Consider the following 22,913-nt stretch of genomic DNA (forward strand, 5'->3'; position numbering starts at 1 on the left):
GCCTTCCTTGGTCTCTTTCATTGCCACAAGCTTTATATTAGTACTAGAGAATGCGAGGCTGCCTGTTACATATTTGCAGCTTCAAGACGAATGGTGAACTCCGTTTGAGTAGATGAGCCTTTGACGGGTGGGTCAGAAACCTCAACAACTCAATTAATTCAGAAAAGATTTGTTGAGCATCTATACATGAGAAGCCCTATGCTTTGATAAAATGATTCAGTTTTTCTTCCTCTCCATAAACTTCCAAGAACCCAAATTCCACCCTAGGGCATGGACTCTTTTAGAAGAGCTCTCTCTGTCTCTCTCTCTCCCCCTTGGAGTCTGCACATTATTAATATTGAGGGTTCCTTATCTTGATATCTTCCTCCTACAGTAAAGGAAATAACACTGTCATTAAAAAAATTTTTTTTCCCTCTTTCTGGAAAGAGGATCCATTTTAGCAGATGTTTTGTTTTTTGATATTGTAACTTACCTGTCCAATAAATATATTGCCAGAAGCAACTACAGATTCAACAGGAGATGTTCCCATAGTCACTAGCATTACCCACCCAACCTAAAAGGCAAACAAGGATAGAGTCAGTAAAGAACTGTTTGTACACACAGAACTTCAAAGTAGGGATAAAAATCTTTAAAATGGAGGAAAATACGGAGGACTTCAACAATTGTACTAAGCTTGAATATACATACATTATTGATAGGGACACGATAAAGGGACAAAGTAGGTGATTAAATAGCAAATCACACTAAGGGATTGCAAATAGAAAAAAAAAAAAAGGGAGATTCCTGTAAGTTAATGATTACTCAGGAAAGCAGATTTGCTTAAGCATAAAACCAAGCAAGCTTGCTTAGCAACAAACCCTGCAACAGAAGTACAAGACATGCCCCCAAACAATGAAACAATGGTGGCGTGAGACCCACATCCTGCCCAGCGAGTTCAGCAACATGCTCTCTGCACACATAAAAACAATAATTTATGGAAAGGTGACACTTCAAAATGAAAGACCCTCATTGTACTGAGATGTGAAATAATTTTACGTAGTGCCATGACAATTTTGGCTTGACCCGGTGGGGACAAAAAACTCCTCTGACAAGCATGGAGGAGGAACTGATGCAGGAAGCATGGTGTCTACTCAAGAATGAGGAAGAACATGGTCTTTTCCCTCTCTGCACTTTTCCTTTGCTTATAAGACTGTAGCCCACTAGTTTCTCAGGGCGTGGCGCCTTCTTGCCTGTCTGCTTGTAAAATTCGTAAGCATCCTATTCTAATAAATCATGCCTTTCACTGAATTCTTTCTGCACTGAGAAAGAAAGGACTGGAGCTCCTTGGAATCCCTCAAAACATCACCCAGTGTTTTCATTGTATAGTGCATAAAGCAGGCTGATCAAATCTTATTTGAATGGTAAGTCTGAGTCAATATGCCAGCAAATTTGAAAACTCAGCAGTGGCCACAGCACTGGAAAAGGTCAGTTTTCATTCCAGTTCCAAAGAAAAGCAATGCCAAAGAATGTTCAAACTGCTGCACAATTGCACTCATCTCACACGCTAGCAAAGTAATGCTCAAAATTCTCCAAGCCAGGCTTCAACAGTACAGGAACTGTGAATTTCCAGATGTTCAAGCTGGATTTAGAAAAGTCAGAAAAAACCAGAGATTAGATTGCCAAAATCCGCTGGATCATCAAAAAAGCAAGAGAGTTCCAGAAGCATCTACTTCTGCTTTATTGACTACTCCAAAGCCTTTGATTGTGTGGATCACAACAAACTGGAAAATTCTTCAAGAGATGGGAATACCAGACCTCCTGACCTGCCTCCTGAGAAACCTGTATGCAGGTCAAGAAGCAACAGTTAGAACTAGATATGGAACAACAGACTGGTTCCAAATTGGGAAAGGAGTATGTCAAGGCCATATATTGTCATCCTGCTTATTTAACTTATATGCAGAGTACATCATGCGAAATGCTGGGCTGGATGAAGCACAAGCTGGAATCAAGACTGCTGGGAGAAATATCAGTAACCTCAAATATGCAGATGACACCACCTTTACGGCAGAAAGCAAAGAACTAAAGAGCTTCGTGATGAAAGTGAAAGAGGAGAGTGAAAAAGTTGGCTTAAAGCTCAATATTCAGAAAACTAAGATCATAGCATTCAGTCCCATCACTTCATGTCAAATAGATGGGGAAACAATGGAAACAGTGACAGACTTTCCTTATTGGGCTTCAAAATCACTGCAGATGGTTACTGCAGCCATGAAAGTAAAAGATACTCGCTCCTTGGAAGGAAAGTTATGACCAACCTAGGCAGCATATTAAAAAGCAGAGACATTGCTTTGTCAGCAAAGGTCCATCTAGTCAAAGCTATGGTTTTTCCAGTATGGATGTGCGAGTTGGACCATAAAGAAAGCTGAGCACCAAAGAATTGATGCTTTTGAACTGTCGTGCTGGAGAAGATCCTTGAGAGTCCCTTGGACTGCAAGGAGATCAAACCAGTCAATCCTAAAGGATATTAGTCCTGAATATCCACTGGAAGGACTGATGCTGAAGCTGAAACTCCAATATTTTGGCCACCTGATATGAAGAACTGACTCATTGGAAAAAACCCTGACACTGGGAAGGATTGAAGGTGGGAGGACGAGGGGTTGACAGAGGATGAGGTATTTGGATGGCATCACTGATTCGATGGACATGAATTTGAGCAAGCTCCAGGAGTTGGTGATAGACAGGGAGGCCTGGCATGCTGCAGTCCATGGGGTCTCAGAGTCAGACATGACTGAGTGACTGAACTGAACTGAACTGAAGTCTGAGTCATTGTATATTCTTTGAACACTATACAATGAATGTCTCTTGAAATGTCTATTTTGTATAAGTAATGTCTTGATTTTTTTTCAAGTAATAAGTTTTAATATTTTCTAACAGTCATGTCAGTCTTCACAGCATTCCAAGGACTATTTTAAGCCCTTGTTCTAGTGAATTTAATCCTTATAATAGCCCTCTCAGGGAGGTTCTGTAGTTAGACACATTTTACAGAAGAGGAAACCAAGGCACAGAACGGTTTAGTTGTTCTGTCAGAGATTGCTTAGCTAATAAGTAATGGGATGTAGTTGAGGTTTGGTCTTTTCTACCTAAGTCTCAAACATGGTTGACAGTCCCACTTTTGTAGTGGATCTTCCAACCAGAGACTGTAGTGCCCACCTGAGAATGGGGACTTTCTGTTGCATCCTCTCTCCTTCCTTCCTGCTTCGACATGAAACACAGGAATACTAAGTGTTTCAACTGACAGTCAGAAAATTATGCACTCTGGCACTCTTGCTGAAACCTTTAATCCTGCTGTTATTCTGGCTCTCTCTCCATTTTATTTATTTACAGGGATCAAAGGAGGGTTGTGGCTTTGCCAAAAACCTCTATACGCTGCCTTGCTCTCGAGTGCATTTAAACTAACTTACAAATTACTGAGTTTTGTGATATAACATGATGTAGGACTGACAGTTGTTGGGGCAGCAGGACTGAGATGAACTTTTCAGACCTAAAAAAAAAAAATTTTGCATGCTGACAAAAGCCCCTCATGAGAGAAGAGCAGCTTTCCTTTCTTCCTTTGATTCTCTAGCAACTCCTAAACAAGGAGGATCCATTTGGGTTATCATCTGAGGGTAAGCAGTGACTCTGTGTAAGGCATGGCTGGATAGTCAAGATGAAAGGACAATCTGGTCCTGACTTCTTGAAGTCAGTTCTTTGGTTAATGGAGTAACTGCTGAGGTTTCATGAAGATGTCCAGGGAGTCACAAGTCACAGCGTTATTAGAAGTCCTGGAGATAAAATCCCCTCTGTAGATCCATGGAGGAGTTTGGGGTTTGAATCTAATACCTTGGGATAGGAGTGGATCTTGGTATGAAGGGAAAGGCACTTAGTAAAAATCCAGATAAAAGACATTCAAGACTTTGTCCCTGAGATAATCAGCTCGACCCCTGTCACCCACTTCCTTCTAGTCCCGGTACCTTTCTAATGATCCACTGCATCAATCCGAGGTAGTACAACATGGACATCACAGTGCTGAAGAAAATCACAATGGGCAGGACCTGGGGGTGGGTGGAGGACAAGAGTGGCCACAGGTTAACACTGATCCCAGCAGTACTAGTAGGTTTCAGATCAATCTCCTTCTTTCTGCCTCCTTTTTCCCCTCTGAAATGTCATCAAAATACTGGAAACTTCTCTTGAATAAAGAACACTTTTATCAGGCAACCTCCTCATCTACATACAGTCTCTTTTAATTTGTTCAGAGTAAACTTCAGTGTATTTCATAGGAAACTTAAAAAATCCTACTATGATGGGCTTTCCTTACTTCAGTTTCTAGAGAAGCAATGACATTTTGGGGAGGAAACTTATAATAATTAGATCAAGAAACTGAAAACCACTGGCAGATATCCTTGTCATTCTGATATTCAACAGACATAGGATTCACTACTTATTATCAGAACAACCTGGATCAAGGTTAACTGCGAGCAACCTCAGGTCTTTATTTATAGTAGTGACCCAGTAGGTACTTAAATAATGCCTCCTATAGAGCAAGAATTCATGCATTTAGTTTTTAGAATAATGAATATTTTACTTATAGACTTTTGAATCATTATACAAAGATTAGACTTTGGAACTAGTCTACTTCTGTGTTAATGAAGGTTGTCTTTTTCTAGACCTTTTACTGATGCTCTTTGGATGCCTTCCGTGCAGCTTGCGTTTTTACAGGGAGCGGTTTCTACCCTGCGTGAACCACACTGGGTTGTGGTCTGGATCCTTCACCACCCCTACTCCATTGTTCCCTTTCCCTCTGTTCCTAGCTAAATGGCCAGGAACAAGCTGCCACCAGAGACACAGAAGGACTGAGGACAATTTGTACAGGATCTAATTTAGAAAAATCTATTAAAAGGCTGTTTGTGCCATTATTCAGAATGCACTCATTTATGTGCTTTTATTGGCTTTAATGGGCAGGCAGAGCCTTCCTGAAAGCTTCAAGGAGTTAAAGGGGCTCATCTCATTAATGTTCCCACAGGGAATCTATTCTGGCAGAAAGGATGCCCTGGGGGAGAGGACAGGTGTTGTTCTTGGTGGTGGTGGTGGTGGTGGTGGTGGTGGTGGGGAGGTCTGCAGACAGTGGTGCAGCCTGAACAGCAAGTTCCACCTTCTTTGTGATTTTATTTTTTGTAATTCTGGATTCAATTTATGATAGGAACATATTTCTATCTCAGTTTGCAAACACTGGACCTTTCAGAGATGGCTTAGTTGTTTCAGCACCAAAGTATCAAATCAGTAGTTTAAAAAAAGATTCAGCATAGCAGTTGGCCGAGGTAATTTGGAGGTAAACGGAGTCCATGAGTGAGAAAACAATAAAAAAATGTAGGAACAATAGCATGCCATAAAAAAGAAATCTGAAGAAAAAGCCAAATGCTTTTTCTGACTCATCAACAAGGATTTGTAGGGACTTCCCAGAGGAAGGTGAGCTTCCTGGGGCTGTGAGAATTGATTAAGCCTGACCGTGGGGCTAAGTCACAAAGCTGCCTTTCCCCTGTAAAATAACATCCTTCCTATGGTTGGGAGAAGGCCTGGCCTGAAGGCCTGCCAAGGTGAAGGCAGTACTGAAGCAAAGAGGGGAAAGGTTTAGCACGGGGATGGTTCTGTAAGAACAAAGGTTGATGTGGGTGACCAGCTGTCCCAGTCTGTCTGGGATTAAGAAGCTTCCTGAGTGCAGAGCTGTCCCTGAGCCTGGACCAGGAAGGCATTGGTACCCATATGTCTATTCATTGCCAGGTACCTCATGTTCTTTCCCCTGAAATCTCAGATCCTATTACCCCATATGAGCTTTCATAAGTATATCAGCAAATGTTATGCAACTCCCCAAGGTACAGGCATAGCTTGTTTTGCTGTGCTTCACTTTATTGCACTTCTTGCATGTTGTATTTTTCACAGATTGAAAGATTGTGGCACTCCTTCATTGAGCAAGTCTATTGGCGCCATTTTTCCAATAGCATTTGCTCACTCTGTGTCTTTGGGTCACATGTTGGTAATGCTCATAATATTTCAAACTTTTTCATTATGACTATGTTTGTTATGGTGATCAGTGATCTTTGATGTTACTGTTGTGATTGTTCTGGCATTGTTTAGCAATAGAGTGATTTTAAACTAAGGTATGTACTTTTTTTTAGACATACTGCTATCTCACACTTAATAGATGACAGTAGAGTTGTAAACATAATTTTTACGTGCACCAGGGAAACCAAAAATTTGTGTGATCGCTTTATTGTGATATTCACTTTACTGTGGTGGTCTGGAACTGAACTTGCAACATCTCTGAGATCTGCCTATGTTTTGATATTTCTGATTTCCTCTACGTGTTCTCTTTAATGTTCAAAAAAATATATTTATTTATTTGGCCACATCGTGGCTTAGCTGTGGCAGGCAGGATATTTGATCTTCACTGTGGCATGCATAATCTTAGTTGCGACATGTGGGATCTAGCTCCTTGACCATTGAACCAGGACCCCCTGCATTGGGAGCTCAGTGTCTTAGCCATTGGACCACTAGGGAAGTCTTCCTTAATGTTATAATAACAAAATAATGTATTTTCAGCCCATTGACTTCAGGTAAATTGTAAAGGAGAAAGGATGGTGCTGTGCTGTGCCCCTGTGACATGCCTGGGTCTGGTCAATTAGGGTCTATCTGAACATCTGCATGTGAAGAAGTCACTGAAAAGGAAATGTCTACACAGAAAAAAAGTGTTTGGTTTTACCTTGAATGCAAAAAAGTGGTCTGTATATTTCTCACCAAAGACAAATGAAGCACCAGCATCAGTGTACCCCAGGAATGTCTGAATTACAGAAGAGAAAAGAGCAGCTCATTACAAACACTGAAACAGTAGTTAACATCCACAAGACCAACCAGGCTCTGCAGAGGGTGAGGACCCAGAAAACTTGCGGAGAGACTTGGAGAGTTAATTTTCTTAACTTTCCCCCACCAGTAGATGGCTGGGAAGTATATTTTAGGACTGTAGCTGCATACAGATTTCCTGGCATTTCTGACATTCACTCTGACTCTAGGGTGCTAAAGAATAAGCTGGGTGTGATACTTTGCTCCAGAAAACATAGATGGTACATGGAGGGTACTAGTTACTACTGGATGCATAGTAGTTGGTTTTTCTGTTTGGGGAAGCATCTTAGAAGAGTGGCCCTGGGACAGGATGCAGGGGTCAAATGAGACAGAGAAGGGATATCATGGGTACTTAGTCACTCAGTTGTGTCCGACTCTTTGCTACCCCATGGACTGTAGCCTGCCAGGCTCCTTTGTCCATGGGGATTCTCCAGACTAGAACACTGGAGTGGGTTGCCATGCCCTCCTCCAGAGGCTCTTCCCAGCCCAGGGATCGAACCCAGGTCTCCCATGGGCAGGGAAGCCCCTGATATGGGTAAGGGACAACCAAAATAATAATGAACTTGGCAGATTAACGTATTCCACATAAACAAAATTATTTGTCTAACACATGCTATGGAATTAAAATTTGACTCAACCAAATAGGAAAAGGAGTACGTCAAGGCTGTATATTGTCACCCTGCTTATTTAACTTATATGCAGAGTACATCATGAGAAATGCTGGGCTGGAAGAAGCACAAGCTGGAATCAAGATTGCCGGGAGAAATATCAATAACCTCAGATATGTAGATGACACCACCCTTATGGCAGAAAGTGAAGAAGAACTGAAGAGTCTCTTGATGAAAGTGAAAGAGGAGAGTGAAAAAGTTGGCTTAAAGCTCAACATTCAGAAAACTAAGATCATAGCATCTGGTCCCATCACTTCATGACAAATAGATGGGGAAACAGTGGCTAGCTTTATTTTTGGGGGTTCCAAAATCACTGCAAATGGTGACTGCAGCCATGAAATTAAAAGATGCTTACTCCTTGGAAGGAAAGTTATGACCCACCTAGATAGCATATTCAAAAGCAGAGACATTACTTTGCCAACAAAGGTCCATCTAGTCAAGGCTATGGTTTTTCCAGTAGTCATGTACGGGTATGAGAGTTTGGCTGTAAAGAAAGCTGAGTGCAGAAGAATTGATGATTTTAAACTGTAGTGTTGGAGAAGACTCTTGAGAGTCCCTTGGGCTGCAAGGAGATCCAACCAGTCCATCCTAAAGGAGATCAGTCCTGAGTGTTCATCGGAAGGACTGATGCTGAAGCTGAAACTCCAGTACTTCGGCCACCTAATGAGAAGAGCTGAGTCATTTGAAAAGACCCTGATGCTGAGAAAGATTGAAGGCAGGAGGAGAAGGGGATGACAGAGGATGAGACGGTTGGATGGCATCACTGACTCAATGGACATGAGTTAGGTGAACTCTGGGAGTTGGTGATGGACAGGGAGGCCTGGCATGCTGCAGTTCATGGGGTCTCAAAGAGTCGGACATGACTGAGTGACTGAACTGAACTGAATGCAGATAAATAAACTTATTTCTGACATATCTTAAGGATTATATTCAAATGTTAAAAGCACTATAAAGAACAAGGTGGTCCTTTGAGCCGAACTTACCTGAACTTGTTTGCCCAACCAATCAAAAGCCATAAATCCAGGTTCTGTCCTTAGTATCAAAAGGCCAAGAAGAAACTGTAACCCAATTCCCCAAAAGACAGGCCTCCAGTAAACCTATACAGAAAGAAGAAGAGATATCTTATTAGAAAATGAATGCTAAACTCAGCATAAATTACCAGAGGATCACTATTTTATTGGAAGCTTCTCAGATATAGCTTGTGACTCACCTTCTTTCAGAGGCCAAAGCAGCTGTGAGCAAAGAATCCCTCCTTAGAATTATACTAAAAATCTCAGAATTGTACTACTTCTTCTTAAACCCGAGTTTAAGCCTTCAGTCCTGGAAACATATGTAACCATTTTGTCATGATAAAATCACTTAGGCATGAAGACTAGTTTTAGTAGAGTCATTAAAGGAGGAAGGATCCGGTCTTCTGGTCATGTGGTAAATATTAGATACATATAATTATTTCCCATCTGGAAAATGGAAAGGCTGAACATGACTTCTCTGTGTGTCCAGGGTTTGTTGATATGACAATTTGTAAGTGAATTAAGTGAAATTCCACCCTGTGGTGGGGCTTTCATTTCACTGTAATTTCACAATTAACTCTAATGCAGTCCAAAAGCAGGCAGCATGTAAATGGACAATCAAGTGCTTTCATTTTTGGTGCAGAGATGACTGCTCTGCAAAGAACTATGGGACTGGAGGCACAGAAAACAGTGGGGATGTTCACCGAAACAGGGAAAGCAATTTGGATCTTATCAAGTGGCTTTGGTCTTTGATTAATTCTCTTTTTTTTTGGATCAATCACTCAGCCAGTAAAGTTTTCAGACTTTCAGCTAGTAAAGTTTGCTGTTATGAATCATATGTGAAAATTTTAATATCTGAAAATTCTTGCTGATTTAGTGGGTTCCAGGATGATAAAACAAGGATGAGAATTGAATTCAATGTAAACAAAACTGCTTAAGGACAAATTTTTGGAGTACAATAGCCTCAATGGCAAATAGAAATTTGATAAACTGCAGAATCCAATGGTAGAATATTGTTATTTACTGGCCTGAAGAAATTTGGATCAAAACGGATGAGTTTTCTTTGTATGTAACAGGGGGGTGGGGGTACAGAAGTATAAATCAGACTTGACAGAAGAGAGTATCTCACTGGTTGAACAACTGGAAAATTACTGAGAATGAAAAAGGTAGAGTAATAGAACTATTAACATTCAGGAAAAGAGCACCTTAGCCATTTAAAATATCATAGCAAGGTAAGAAAAATATGGAATAGCGGTTCAATTCTTTCATACTCAGTACTTTGAGCAATTTACACATGGGGGAAGAAAAGGAGAAAAAAAATGATTGATTTCATACTTACTTTGGTTGGGTGCTTAGAAAATAGAAATGTCAGGGAAGCGTACATTATGAGTCCTCCAAAAGACACCAGCTGCTGTTGGCCCAATTTGGCAGTGTCAAACACCAGCCAGAGAATAACTCCCAGGATCAGGCAGCCCCATATCACCCTAAGAAAACCAGGAAGGGTGCTTTGGCATCATTTATTGTGCTAACATGGAAATCTTAATTAGGCTTAAATGTACAAACAAAACATATTGAGTAACACATACTGGCACTCGGAAATTATGCTTCTAGAAATTGCAAGAGACTCTCTTTGGGTGTAGCTAGAAAGGCACATAGTCAAAAAATGAAGCAATGTATCCCCAATATTCCAAACACTTGGATTCTTTGCTGGCGCAGTAGTCATAAAGGGGTCAGAGAGGAGAAAGGATGCCTAGAGAAGAAATCTGGTGATTTCTTCCTGAGAGCTGCTGGGAATTCTCTCCTCCATTTAGGGAGATGGGTGAAGTATTACCTTCTTCCTTTCAAGGAAGAACTTGAAATGTGTCCTCTGCATTGGGGGACCCACCCAAGCCTCGGAGAGCTAAGTTGGATTTTAGACCTGGTTCTGACTCCCTGGAGAACCCAGTGGGCACAACAGGAGTGATTCAGTAAATGGCAGAGCTGGAGAGGATGCTCTATTGGGATTGTACAATCCTGGTCATTAGGCCAAGAATGTGTGAACTTTCCTCGTAGATCCCATGTTGGCCATATTGAGGAGAATGGGTTCTGGGTCCTACCCTGTAGGGCCACCTGGAGACAGGGGGGCTCCCAAAGAGACAGGCTGAAAGAAAAGCCCTGAACAGTCACCTGCAGGACAGGGGTCCTATAAGAGAGAGTTGATTTTATTAATTTACAGATGCCCAGACAGAAAGTCACCCCTTCGAGTCAGAACCATCCCAACTTTTGGACAACATTTTATCATTTAGTAGCACTTGAAATGAAAGCAGTTTGTAGGGGCATTTGAGCACATCTTGCATGAATCACTGCCTGATCTAGGCCTTCGTGTCCTGCTTGTGAAATGAAGGTTTTAAAAAAAATTTTTAATGGATTACTCCCTAGGTTGTTTCTAGCTTCAATATCCCATCAATGAGGAAGCAATTTCAGAATGAATCTATGGAACAGTGTTGGAAAAGACTAACATCCCACTCAACCACAAGAAAAGAACTGAGTGCATTTACCACTTCAGCCAGAACCAATGGCTGTCCAGTAGCCTTTGGCCTGGAGACAGGAACCTGGCTATCTGAGACTCATACTTGGCCATGAAGTGATCCCAGACCACAAAGAAGATGGCAACCACGGTGATCACGAAAAGAGGAAGGGCTCTGTGAAAGTTCATCACACAGGCTGCGATCACCAGGGCCAGGTAACCTGTGCAGGAAGCAAACACAGACAGTGAACATCACCAGTCAGCTGGGGACCAGCCTCCAGCACTGATCTGGCTCAGCCAAGGGCAGGGCCCACCAGGAAACCATTGAACACAGTGGTGCTCTTGACATAGCTATTGGCCCTTCTGATGATAAGGATTGTATTGTGGGTTAAATTCCTTTATTTATTTTTTTTAAATAGTCTCTCCAAGAATGCTAGAAGCACAGGGTACCAGATTTTTTCTTAAGGAAACTTTTGAATTCCTGAATCTTGTTGCTGGATCAGTGGGGCTCTTGCTTAGTGTGTGCATGCAAAGTCACTTTAGTGCTAAGTCTAATTCTGTGCAACACTATAGATTATAGCTCCCCAGCTTTTCTGTCCATGGAATTCTCCAGGCAAGAATACTGGAGTGGGTTGCCATGCCCTTCTCCAGGGGATCTTACCAACCTATTGATTGAACCCAGGTCTTCTGCACTGCAGGTAGATTCTTTACTATCTGAGCCACCAGGGAAGCCTCTTGCTTAGTACTGACTACTTTTTCTGATACCCAGACTCAGCAGATGAACTTCTACAGAGAAAGGCCAGGCACCAAAGCAACCACTGGCAAAAATTATTGAGTCTCCTGGTTTGTGGCCCAGATTTGGCCTAAACTTGAGTAGGAAAATCTCTGAATGCCACAACACTGACATGCTATGGAATCTCTAAAGGAAAGAGGTGGGTGATGACCAGGCTGATAGCTTTAGAAGAGGAGATTCTGGGATAAGAACACAAGGTTTTCATTAAAAGTTGGCAAACATGGCTTTGTTTGCAAGTTAAATTTGGCCTGCCACTTGTTTTTGTAGGTGGCAAGTACAGTTGTATTTGTATATTTGTATTTGTAGTCTACAAATAAAATTGCCTTGGCACATGGCCACACCATCTGCTTACTTTGTACTACAATGGAATAGCTGTGTGGTTTTTAGTATGGTCTGCAAAATACTATTTGGGCTGGTAGAAAGCAAGCAAGCATGTTTTCAACCCTGATGCTCCCTGTTTTGGCAGTGTGAGACCGGAAAACCACTGACCTCTTGGGGTCAGCCATCTTGGATTAATGTCCATGGACTGGAGTGGGAGGGCTCACACTTTATAGACAGGAATGTTCCTTGAAATGGGCCCTGGAACCCTTTGTTTGGAGGGAGTCAAAGCAGGACACCTGCTCATCTGTGAAGACACCTGGTCCTGCTTTCAGGTAGGAGAAGAGGGCTTTGTGACCCTAGGCTCCTCCTTGTTCTGTGTTCATATAAAGCATTAATTGATCGGTTATATCACCCCTTCAATTAGGTTGCTGCCTTGTGATTATCACCATTTTTCCAGTTACCTGAATTTGCATTATCCAACCCTCAAATCCTTAACACAATAATAAAGACCATGGGAGTAGGTAATCTAAAGTCAGCTGCTGGCTGCATAAACAGGACATGGGGCTTTCCCCTGGTGGCTCAGTGGCAAAGGGTCTGCCTGCAGTGCAAGAGACCTGGCTTCGATCCCTGGGTTGGGAAGATGCCCTGGAGGAGGGCATCACAACCCCCTCCAGAATTCTTGCCTGGAGAATCCCATGGACAGAGGAGCCTGGCAGGCTACAGTCTATAGGGTCGCAAGAGTCGGACACAACTGAAGTGACTTCTCACGCAGAACAGCTATCTACATGGGCATTTCAAGCTGAGACCCACCACTCAGGGGCTTTCTGGTGAAATTCTCTCCTCCCTGGATGACTCAGAGATGATTCAGGGAATGGAAGACTTATTTGTTTTCTACAGAAAACTGATATTTGAGAGAACCTGGAAAAGAGACACTAGTATCCCATTCCCTTTTGCTATTTACCTGCTATTAAAATGCCCCAGATGATGTACCGAAGGGTTTTTTTGTGTTCCCTACAAAAATCAGACATCCTCCCACACATCCTTTCCAGGCACCTGTAACAACACAAAGGCAAGAAGTAGGCAGATGTAAACACCACATACACGACATATCCTGGCATGCTAAAGCTATAGTAGATTAGGCTTTGTAAGTCATCAGGTAAACATATTCATGAGGTTTGTGTCCTACAAAATAGAAATAAGAAACTCATTTCATTTTAGACCAAAATCATCCATGGTTGGCTCAACCTTTGCTGAATGGCTGTGCCAAGCTCTGAGAGATTATGGAGATGCAGAAAATGTGCTCCCAGAAATAAAGCAGGGGACAGGGTAACCAACCAAAAGCTGAGAATGAATCATAGGCTGAGACTGTTTCTCACTAGGCTAGATCACCCCCTAGTGGAAGGGTGACTGTCTTCACAAGATGCTTGAAAAGTGAATTAGGATTTTGGGGATTTGAGGGCTGTCAACCAATGGATTGTGATATAGCTTTTCTCAGAAGGTTCTGGAATTGTTGATGTCTTTGTATCTGCCCAGAGCTTTGTTACAGGGTGGTGTGGAGTGTGCAAGCCATGTGTGCATCTGATCACTTCTTCCAAGGAAGATGGTGTACACCAGTAAGGGAGTCTGGAGAGGTCCCAGGGTGGTACCCACAACAACTGTCCTTTCTTCTCCCAGGTGTTCCCAGTCCCCCATGCTTGCTTTGAACCCTGGCTTCCCTGCATACACCTCTTTCCTCAGTGTTCCTCCCAACGCAGGCCTCTCTTCTCCTACTTGAGGCTAAATGGAAGGAATTTACTTGCACATTTAATCATGACCACTTTCAGGCCATTGGACAGGATTTCTAAAATAACCCTTTCTCCTGTATAGAAGATTCACAATCTCCAGGATCTCAAAGGACTCAGCCCCCATCTAGGACCTCCCATCCCCTTGGTAAACATTCTCCAGTTTCCCTCCCTCCAGCAGTCATGCCCACGTGTCCATGTCATAGTCCCCTTCACGGTTCAGGGCACTGCTCAAGCCCTTCGCTTCCGCAAAGCCTTCTTGCATTTCCTCAGACAGAGGTAGTCCTCTGCAACCTATTCCTACTATCTCCTTTAATTATGTTTTGTTATGAAACCTTGACTGACTGTAACTTCATGGAGAATAGATGTCTGAGCCCAACATCAGCAGCTTGGACACTGAGTGCTTGACAGGCCTTTGTTGAATTCTTAGATAAATGAAATGGGATTTCTTATTGCTTTTCTGGAACAATATTTTACAGCTGTGGGTTGGGACCCATTTGTGAGTTGTGAAGTTTGTCATACAGCATGTGACAACTGTCCTTGAACAAAAGAATAGGACATGTCAGAGTATATCACACATAGTGATGACAGGCATTATTTCATGAAAAATTTGTCTTATGTGTGTGTATGAATCGGCGTACTGAGAATTAGTGACACTGTTCTAGAACATGTTGAGGGAATATAAGTACATTAAAGACTAAATTTTTCATGGTTTAATTTAGGACAGGCTGCTGATACATTGTCCTCAGTTGTGGATATAGTGTTATAAAGCAGCAGTGTCAGACAGCAACATTCAATAGAGCACATCCATCTACTCCAGGTCAAATTTATCAGACTGTTTAATTGCAGGGAGTGTGTATAGTCCATTACAGCAACCTGACACTGCAAAAAAAGGAAGTGGCTACAAATAGTCACTTTGGCCATTTGGTTATCTAGGCTGAATGACTCCAAATCTCTTGGTGGTTGTTTTTCCATCCATTAACACTGATGGAACCTGAGTACCTCTCACCACCCAAGAGAATCTCTTGGCCCCAAGGGTCAGAGATTCTTGAACTAAAATGAGGATGAAACCAAATTCAGATTTCCAACGTGGTAAAAATTCTTTTTAAAAAGAAAATTTTTGTTGGAGTATAAGCTGCTTTACAATGTTGTGTTAGTTTCTGCTGTACAGGAAAGTGAATCACCTATATGTATACATATAACCACTCTTTTTTGGATTTCCTTCCCATTTAGGCCACCACAGAGCACTGAGTAGAGCTCCCTGTGCTAAACAGTAGGTTCTCATGGTGGTAAAAATTCCTTATGATGCATATGTGACAAGGACTTTCAATCTGAATTTTGACCAGCTCTATCTTCTGATACACAACAAGTTCCTCAGAGACTCAGGAATTAACACCAAATTTAAACAGGAATTTAGAAAATTTACAAATACTTTAGTGTTATGATAGAGACAGTCTTGGACTAGGAATCAGAAGCTGAAATTTAAATCAGCTTTTTCCCAGCTGACAAACCCTTGGCTAAGTCTGGGCTTCATTTTTCTGATCCAAAAAATAAAAATAATAATTTGCCTCTCCTGCTAATGAGTGATAAGGACTGGAATATTTTCATGATACCATGAGGTAAGAGCAAGTTTGTTGGGACTTAAAGTGAATTGGGTTTTGAGAAATAATTGCTCGTTGATTGAACATTGAGAAGATGAATTAACTACTTTTGCATGGACTGGGGCAATTAGTTGGCAATTTACAGCTTTAATTAGAAGATTTTCCTGGATATTGGGTTCCTAGGACATCAGCAATTTGAATTTACCACATTGATTATACTAGAGTTTCATTAATTTTTCTGAAAATGCTGTTAGGTGGGTAGTAGGGAGGGGCGATTGGTGGTGACTATCTCTGACAAATCATAATTAATGTTAAAAATTAGATGAGAATAAAAAAGTGGCAAAACCACTTTGCTTAGGAGGTGCTGTGCTGTGTTTAGTCATTTACTCAATGGACGGTAACCTGCCAGGCTCCTCTGTTCCTGGGGATTCTCCAGGCAAGAATACTAGTGTGGGTTGCCATGCCCTCTGCCAGGAGATCTTCCCAACCCAGAGATCAAATCCAGGTCTCCTGAATTGCAGGTGGATTCTTTACTGTCTGAGCCACCAGGGAAGCCCAAGAATATTTCTGTGGTTTGAACCTGTACCCTTTTCGATGTGTTTCTCGATCATCCTCCTCTTCTTCATCCTTTCTTAGAGAATCCTGCTCGATGGTGATGTGCTCTTCTACCTGGAAATCAAACATGGGGACAGAGGTGGAATGATGAGAATGCTGAGCATAATGGACTCTGATCTCTTTTGCTCAGAATTTTGGTAAGGAAATTTTTCCAAATGATTTAAATTACTTTAAAATTATTATGCAAGATTATGTCTCCAATTATCAACTGCTCAGAGATTTTTCCCCTTGTCACAAAAAAATCTAGGTTCGTTCATCTCTCCCTTTACTTAAAAGGAGCCATTGGTATTTTCTCCATTTCTTCAGCCAATTGGCTAATATCTCTGCTTTTAGTTCCTATCTCTACTGTAATCATTGAATTCCTGCTCTGTTTTCAGACAAGTGCTAAATGAAGTTAATACCAGAGGCTACATAAATCTCCCTTTATATTCTGTCAGCCCCAGTTTCCAGAAAACTGAGACTAAGGCTGTTTTTATTTTCCTGGCAGCCCAAGGCTTGGTCTTCTGATATGAACAGTAGCTCAGCATCTTCCAAAGCTGTTAAACTACCCTTGGGAACTAGGGTTCTTCTATCAATTGGGTTAAGGGGAAATATTTCCTCACTCAACTAGCCCTTGCTCTAGTTATTGAGTGATGTATATGCCTGGGCTTCCCTGGTGGCTCAGACAGTAAAAAATCTGCCTGCAACGCAGGAGACCCGGATTCAATCCCTGGATCAGGAAGGTCCCCTGGAGAAGGGAATGGCTATCCACTCCAGTATTCTTGCCTGGAGATTTCCATGGACAGAGGCGCCTGGTGGGCTACAGTCCATGGGTCACAAAGAGTCAGACACGGCCGAGCAACTTTCACCTTTGCTTTTTCGTACCTGTGCTTTTTCTTTGCGGGGGGTGGGGGAGGTGTGCAGCATGTGGGATCTTAGTTTCCCAACTAGGGATGGAACCCATGCCCCCTGCACTGGAAGCATAGAACCTTAACCACTGGACTGTCCTGCTGGGAAGTTCCAACCAGGGCTGTCTTTTATGAACAATCTTCATAAGTACTGTTGGAGCTCTTAAGCATCCATGACCCATTCTATTCTTGTGACGATGGGAAGGATTTCCTACCTCCCATCATTCTGAGATAACCTCTCAAACAGGTCCAGCTATTGTAAGCAAAGGCAAAGGAAGGTTGGGAGGGAGTAGGCAGCTGTTAAGCAGTTTTGAACGTGCTCAAGACGTATAATGCCAAGTCTCAGACTTAGTTTGTTGTCAGATCCCATGAGGCTTTGATTTGTCTTTAACAACAACAACAAAACCCATGGAAATTAGTTATTAGCATGTCTCTGAAAGGATCCTCAAAGATTATCTTGTCCTTTGAGGCCAAACTCCCATTATGCTCCTGATTTAGGCTGCCTCCAGGTCGTGGGCTGGGCCTCAGGCACAAGGATGGTTGTAATAGAGACCAGCTGAGTCCAGGCTGCAGCTGCAAAGGTCAGGGGTTCAGAGAAGCCCTTCTTATTTTCCCCTACCTAACACCAAGCTTGGCCAAGAGAAAAAGTTTGGTAAAATTTTCACTGAAATGATCTTCATCATTATTTTCTTTGAGTAAAATTGTCCCAAGTTACTTACCATATGGAATGTCTAGCATTTCTTTGTTTTCTCTTTTGTTTTTTCTAACCCCTTTTCATCTTTGAAACAAGACCAAAACAAAGCAAAACCTTCCTGGCTCCACAGTCATGGGACATCTACTCTCCCTCCTTCCCTTCACAGTCAAACCACTTGAAAGAACTGTCCTTACATTCAGAGACACTCCATATCCTGTTCACTTCTCAACCCACTGTGACCAAACTTTTACTGAGATGGCTTCTGCTAAGGTCACTGCCAAGGTCACCTAAGGACCACTGTGACCAAACCAGTAGCTACTTCTCAGTCTTCATATTTCTATTTATAATAATACTTAATTTTTGTTTTTGACTTTTTTAGTGAAACAATGTTTAAACCAAGACTTTTAAGAGCATTTTTATTTAGGCTCATAGAAAAATTGAGAGGAAGGTACAGTTATCTCACATATTTTTGCCCCCTACCTCATGCAGCCTTTCCCATTATTGACTTCTCCACCAAAGCGGTACATCTGTTACAACTGATGGACCCATGAAGTCTATAGTTTACATCAGGGCTCACTCTTGATGTTGTACATTCTACGGGCTTGGTCAAATGTTTAATAACAGGTATCAACCATTATAATATCATACAGAGTATTTTCACCATCCTAAGAATCCCCTGTGCCTATTTGTCCTTCCCTCCCTCCCATCTTCCCTCCCATCTTGGAAGCCAGTGATCTTTTTACTGTTCCCACAGTTTGCCTCTTCCAGAATGTCATATAGTTGGAACTACATAGTATGGAGTCTTCTCAGATTGCTTCTGTTGCTTAGTAATACACATGTAACGGTCTCCTATTTCTTTTGATGTCTTGATAGCTAATTTGTTTTTAGTGCTGAATAACATTTTATTGTCTGGATGGTTGCTTTTAGGTTTTGGTGATTATGAATCAAGCTTGTATAATCATCCGTGTGCAGGCTTTTGTCTGAAAAGAAGTATTGTCTTCTCTCTCTCTCTCTCTCTTTTTTTTTTTTTTTTGGTTGAAGAACACTTACTGATATGAACACTTTAGAATATATTAAGTGAAATAGACAATTACCAAATAATATGAAAGCACAATCCCAATATACCTGACATGCACATAGATGTATATGTAACTTGGATTGAAACAAGCTATATTCCAATATGTTAGACACTGATTTTTTTTTTTTCTGGAATTACAGTTCATTATTTGTCTTCCAAATTTTGCTGCAATAGTATTTCAAATTTTCTACTTCAAATAAGCTATTTATTTATCATGAGCAAACTTCCCCTAAAATATGGCACCCAAACAAAATTACTTTTTAAAGGATGATATACATGGGTAATTTGCACCCTTTTTAGCAGCAGGTTTTTTCCAAATGAGATCCTGACACCTGTAGCTTATATAATTCTGTACATCAACTATACTTCATAAACATTTAATTAAAAAATCTATAATCAGTGAAAATATCCTTCAAAAATGAAGACATAATACAGATATTTTCAGGCAAACAAACAAACAAAAAAATAAGATCCTACCCAGAATTCAATATATAAAAGAAATAAGAGGTTTTGTCACAGAGCACCTCAACTTGCTGTGTACACTTAGATGTCATTGAGGAGCCCCAGGGTGTCACAAACACAGTTTTAGAACCGTGTCTTAAAACCTTCCTCTTGTCTGCCTCATTTACTTTAAAATTGAGATGTTTTTGTTGAGGCCAGTGCTTTCTGTCTTGGGATGGAATTTGGATGTGCAATCACGAAGTGTCAGAGCAAGCCTGGGTACTCTCTCCATCAGAGAGAACAGGTGTATAAACACAGAATCTTTGTTTGTGCATATGTATTTTCCTCATGACCCTGCCATAGCCACCCCAATTACCATTTAACTTGCTCCTCTGAGTGCCAGCTTTCAGTCCCCATAGCTGTTGCACAGCAGTTGCCATGGTGACAGATTCACTCGCTGTTTTCCAGTCATACCTGTTTGCCATTTTCATGCTCTCTGTTTTGCACAGCTCTGTTCCTTAGTGAGTGGTCATTTCCTGATGTGTTCTGGTTTTCAAAGCCATCTTCATCATTCTAAGAAAAAGTACAGGATTGCAAAAGTAAAATTTCAGAGCCAAAAAACAAATGTTCTTTCAATGAATGATACCCAAAGACTTTTGAGGGATGAGACAACAAAGACGAGTGTTTAGATGAGTCAGCTGATTAAAGAAACAATGAATCTTAGTACTTAAAGAAATAGAAATGACTTAAAAATTTTGAAAATTTACTGTCTGTAAAAGCCACATAAGGAAAAAGATTATCTCAATCTAGAAATGTAAATCCTTTTGTCTTCTTTCCTTTTTTTTGGCTGTGAAATCTTAGTTCCCTGACCAGAGATTGAACCCAAGCCCCTTGCAATGGAAGCACGGAGCCCTAACTACTGGACAGCCAGGAAGTTCTCTAAATCCTTTTGTTTTCTAATATAATCTAATGGTACATATGGTTGCTGGTACCAAAAATATGTTTTAGTTAAAAATTTAGATGACTTATATTTCACATATTTTTTCCCTGAAAGATATGAATGCTCTAAGTACAAGACTAACAAAAACTTAAATGTTCTGCATTTTTCCACTTCTTTGATTATACATGTTCCTGATCGGTTTCTCTGCTTTTAATCTTTCTTTCCTTCATATCTGTATATAAATTCCTTCTATGCTACTCTTTCTACATTATAAAATGATACTCCTGGCCTCTGGAGTCAATTGCACACCGCTCGGCTCAGTTCAGGGTTGCTCAATCCTGTTCATTCATCTTACTCTGCTCCCCTTGCAGGCACCATGAAGGAAAACCCAGCCAAACAGAACTATGTGCCTTTCTCCAGGCCCAGATTAAGTTCTCTTGCCTTGTGTTTTCTATCCTGCAAAACATCCTATAAAATATTAGCAGTTCCTTCTAAACAAGATTTAAAGATAAAGCATGGTTCAACTATGAAAGATGATGATCTGAAAAATGCACGTGTTGCACTGGAAGTCATTACCTATATTTGAAACATGCATGATTTTGGTTGGTGTTGTTATGATGGAAAAGATTGGTGTGGTCCAACTTGAAGAAGACAGACGGGAGAAGGATCCTGGGACTAGGCTATGTAGCCTTCCAACAAGCAGAGCTGAGATGAGAGTGCAGCTTTCCAACCTTCTTTTCAACACTTCACACAGACTTTTAAATTATAAAATGAAACAAAATATAGTTAACTATGGGCTGGATAATTTTATTCTTAGACGCTTGATTTGTGAGATGTTGAGCTATTTCAAATCCTGAAAGATGATGCTGTGAAAGTGCTGCACTCAATATGCCAGCAAATTTGGAAAACTCAGCAGTGGCCACAGGACTGGAAAAGGTCAGTTTTCATTCCAATCCCAAAGAAAGGCAATGCCCAAAGAATGCTCAAACTACCACACAATTGCGCTCATCTCACACTCTAGTAAAGTAATCCTCAAAATTCTCCAAGCCAGGCTTCAGCAATATGTGAACTGTGAACTTCCAGATGTTCAAGCTGGTTTTAGAAAAGGCAGAGGAACCAGAGATCAAATTGCCAACATCTGCTGGAACATCAAAAAAGCAAGAGAGTTCCAGAAAAACATCTATTTCTGCTTTATTGACTATGCCAAAGCCTTTGACTGTGTGGATCACAATAAACTGTGGAAAATTCTAAAAGAGATGGGAATACCAGGCCACCTGACCTACCTCTTAAGAAACCTGTATGCAGGTCAGGAAGCAACAGTTAGAACTAGACATGGAACAACAGACTGGTTCCAAATAGGAAAAGGAGTACGTCAAGGCTGTATATTGTCACCCTGCTTATTTAACTTATATGCAGAGTACATCATGAGAAACGCTGGGCTGGAAGAAGCACAAGCTGGAATCAAGAGCAAGCTGGAATCAAGATTGCCCGGAGAAATCTCAGTAACCTCAGATATGCAGATGACACCACCCTTATGGCAGAAAGTGAAGAGGAACTAAAAAGCCTCTTGATGAAAGTGAAAGAGGAGAGTGAAAAAGTTGGCTTATAACTCAACATTCAGAAAACTAAGATCATGGCATCTGCTCCCATCACTTCATGGGAAATAGATGAGGAAACAGTGGAAACAGTGTCAGACTTTATTTTTTGGGCTCCAAAATCACTGTAGATGGTGATTTCAGCCAAGAAATTAAAAGATGCTTACTCCTTGGAAGGAATGTTATGAGCAACTTAGATAGCATATTCAAAAGCAGAGACATTCCTTTGCCAACAAAGGTCCATCTAGTCAAGGCTGTGGTTTTTCCAGTGGTCATGTATGGTCAGCAGCAGGGTATGCTCTGGGAGGTGTGTCTTGACCCCTAGCTGTTTTTCCCAAATGTGACAAACACTTGGCTCATTTTTCCTTTGCCTTTTTGGGATGGGTCCAATCTTTCTCCCATCTCTTCCCCAACTAGCGTTTTTAGATGGCACTTCATTCCAAGTAAGGCTGCAGATAGATAAACAGTGTCAGATAGGTGCTTTTATCTTTTCAAGAAATGTTGCCTGCTAGCCTTGTCAGGTATGACATTAATTTGAAAAAGAAACAAGTGTGTGAGTTTGATTATTTTTAGCCATGTAGGATCTTCCACCAGGGATTGACCTGTGCCCCACTGCACCATCAGGCAAGTCCCTCTGTGAGTTTCATTTTAACTTTAGACCTCTAGGGGAAAAAAGTACAATTCCAACTTGTAATGTATGTTCCAAACCTGCAACTCCTGCTTGGAAGGCAGATTCTTTGTCTCTGAGCCATCTGGGAATCCCTTATTGAAACATAGGACTATATAAACGTGAATAAAGTCTAACTTCCAGCACCACCTGATATATGCATAAAAGTCTTATGGCCCAACTGCTTTTGTGTGTGTGTGTTATGAATGCTTACACCTTACTTTAGCCCAGCTCCTTGCTTATAACTTTCATGAGTGCTGAAAATTTGCTTAATAAGAAGCTAAAAATAAAACCCAACAGGAGTTGGAAAAAAGGACCTCAGTAACTGAGGGGGCTTGGTCCTTTGGGTCCCTAAATACACAGGTGACACAGGGCAGGTCACATCTTTCTACCACACTGTCCACCCATCT

At 41.3% G+C, this 22,913-nt stretch overlaps 1 protein-coding gene across 1 annotated transcript in view; it reads right to left on the reverse strand.

The window, feature by feature from the left end:
• Positions 1–22,913, reverse strand: part of SLC28A3 (solute carrier family 28 member 3) — a 64,422-nt gene that overhangs the window by 14,915 nt on the left and 26,594 nt on the right. Inside the window, exons 2-10 of the mRNA XM_052645327.1 lie at positions 19,776–19,874; positions 16,173–16,255; positions 13,166–13,257; positions 11,122–11,311; positions 9,924–10,068; positions 8,558–8,671; positions 6,770–6,847; positions 3,987–4,067; positions 473–553 (exon numbers count right to left, since the gene is read on the reverse strand). Of these exons, the coding sequence (XP_052501287.1) occupies positions 473–553; positions 3,987–4,067; positions 6,770–6,847; positions 8,558–8,671; positions 9,924–10,068; positions 11,122–11,311; positions 13,166–13,257; positions 16,173–16,255; positions 19,776–19,874 (963 nt within the window). The remainder of the gene's footprint in view (positions 1–472; positions 554–3,986; positions 4,068–6,769; positions 6,848–8,557; positions 8,672–9,923; positions 10,069–11,121; positions 11,312–13,165; positions 13,258–16,172; positions 16,256–19,775; positions 19,875–22,913) is intronic.

This window comes from Budorcas taxicolor, chromosome 8 (genome assembly GCF_023091745.1).
Source record: "Budorcas taxicolor isolate Tak-1 chromosome 8, Takin1.1, whole genome shotgun sequence".
NCBI lineage: Eukaryota > Metazoa > Chordata > Mammalia > Artiodactyla > Bovidae > Budorcas > Budorcas taxicolor.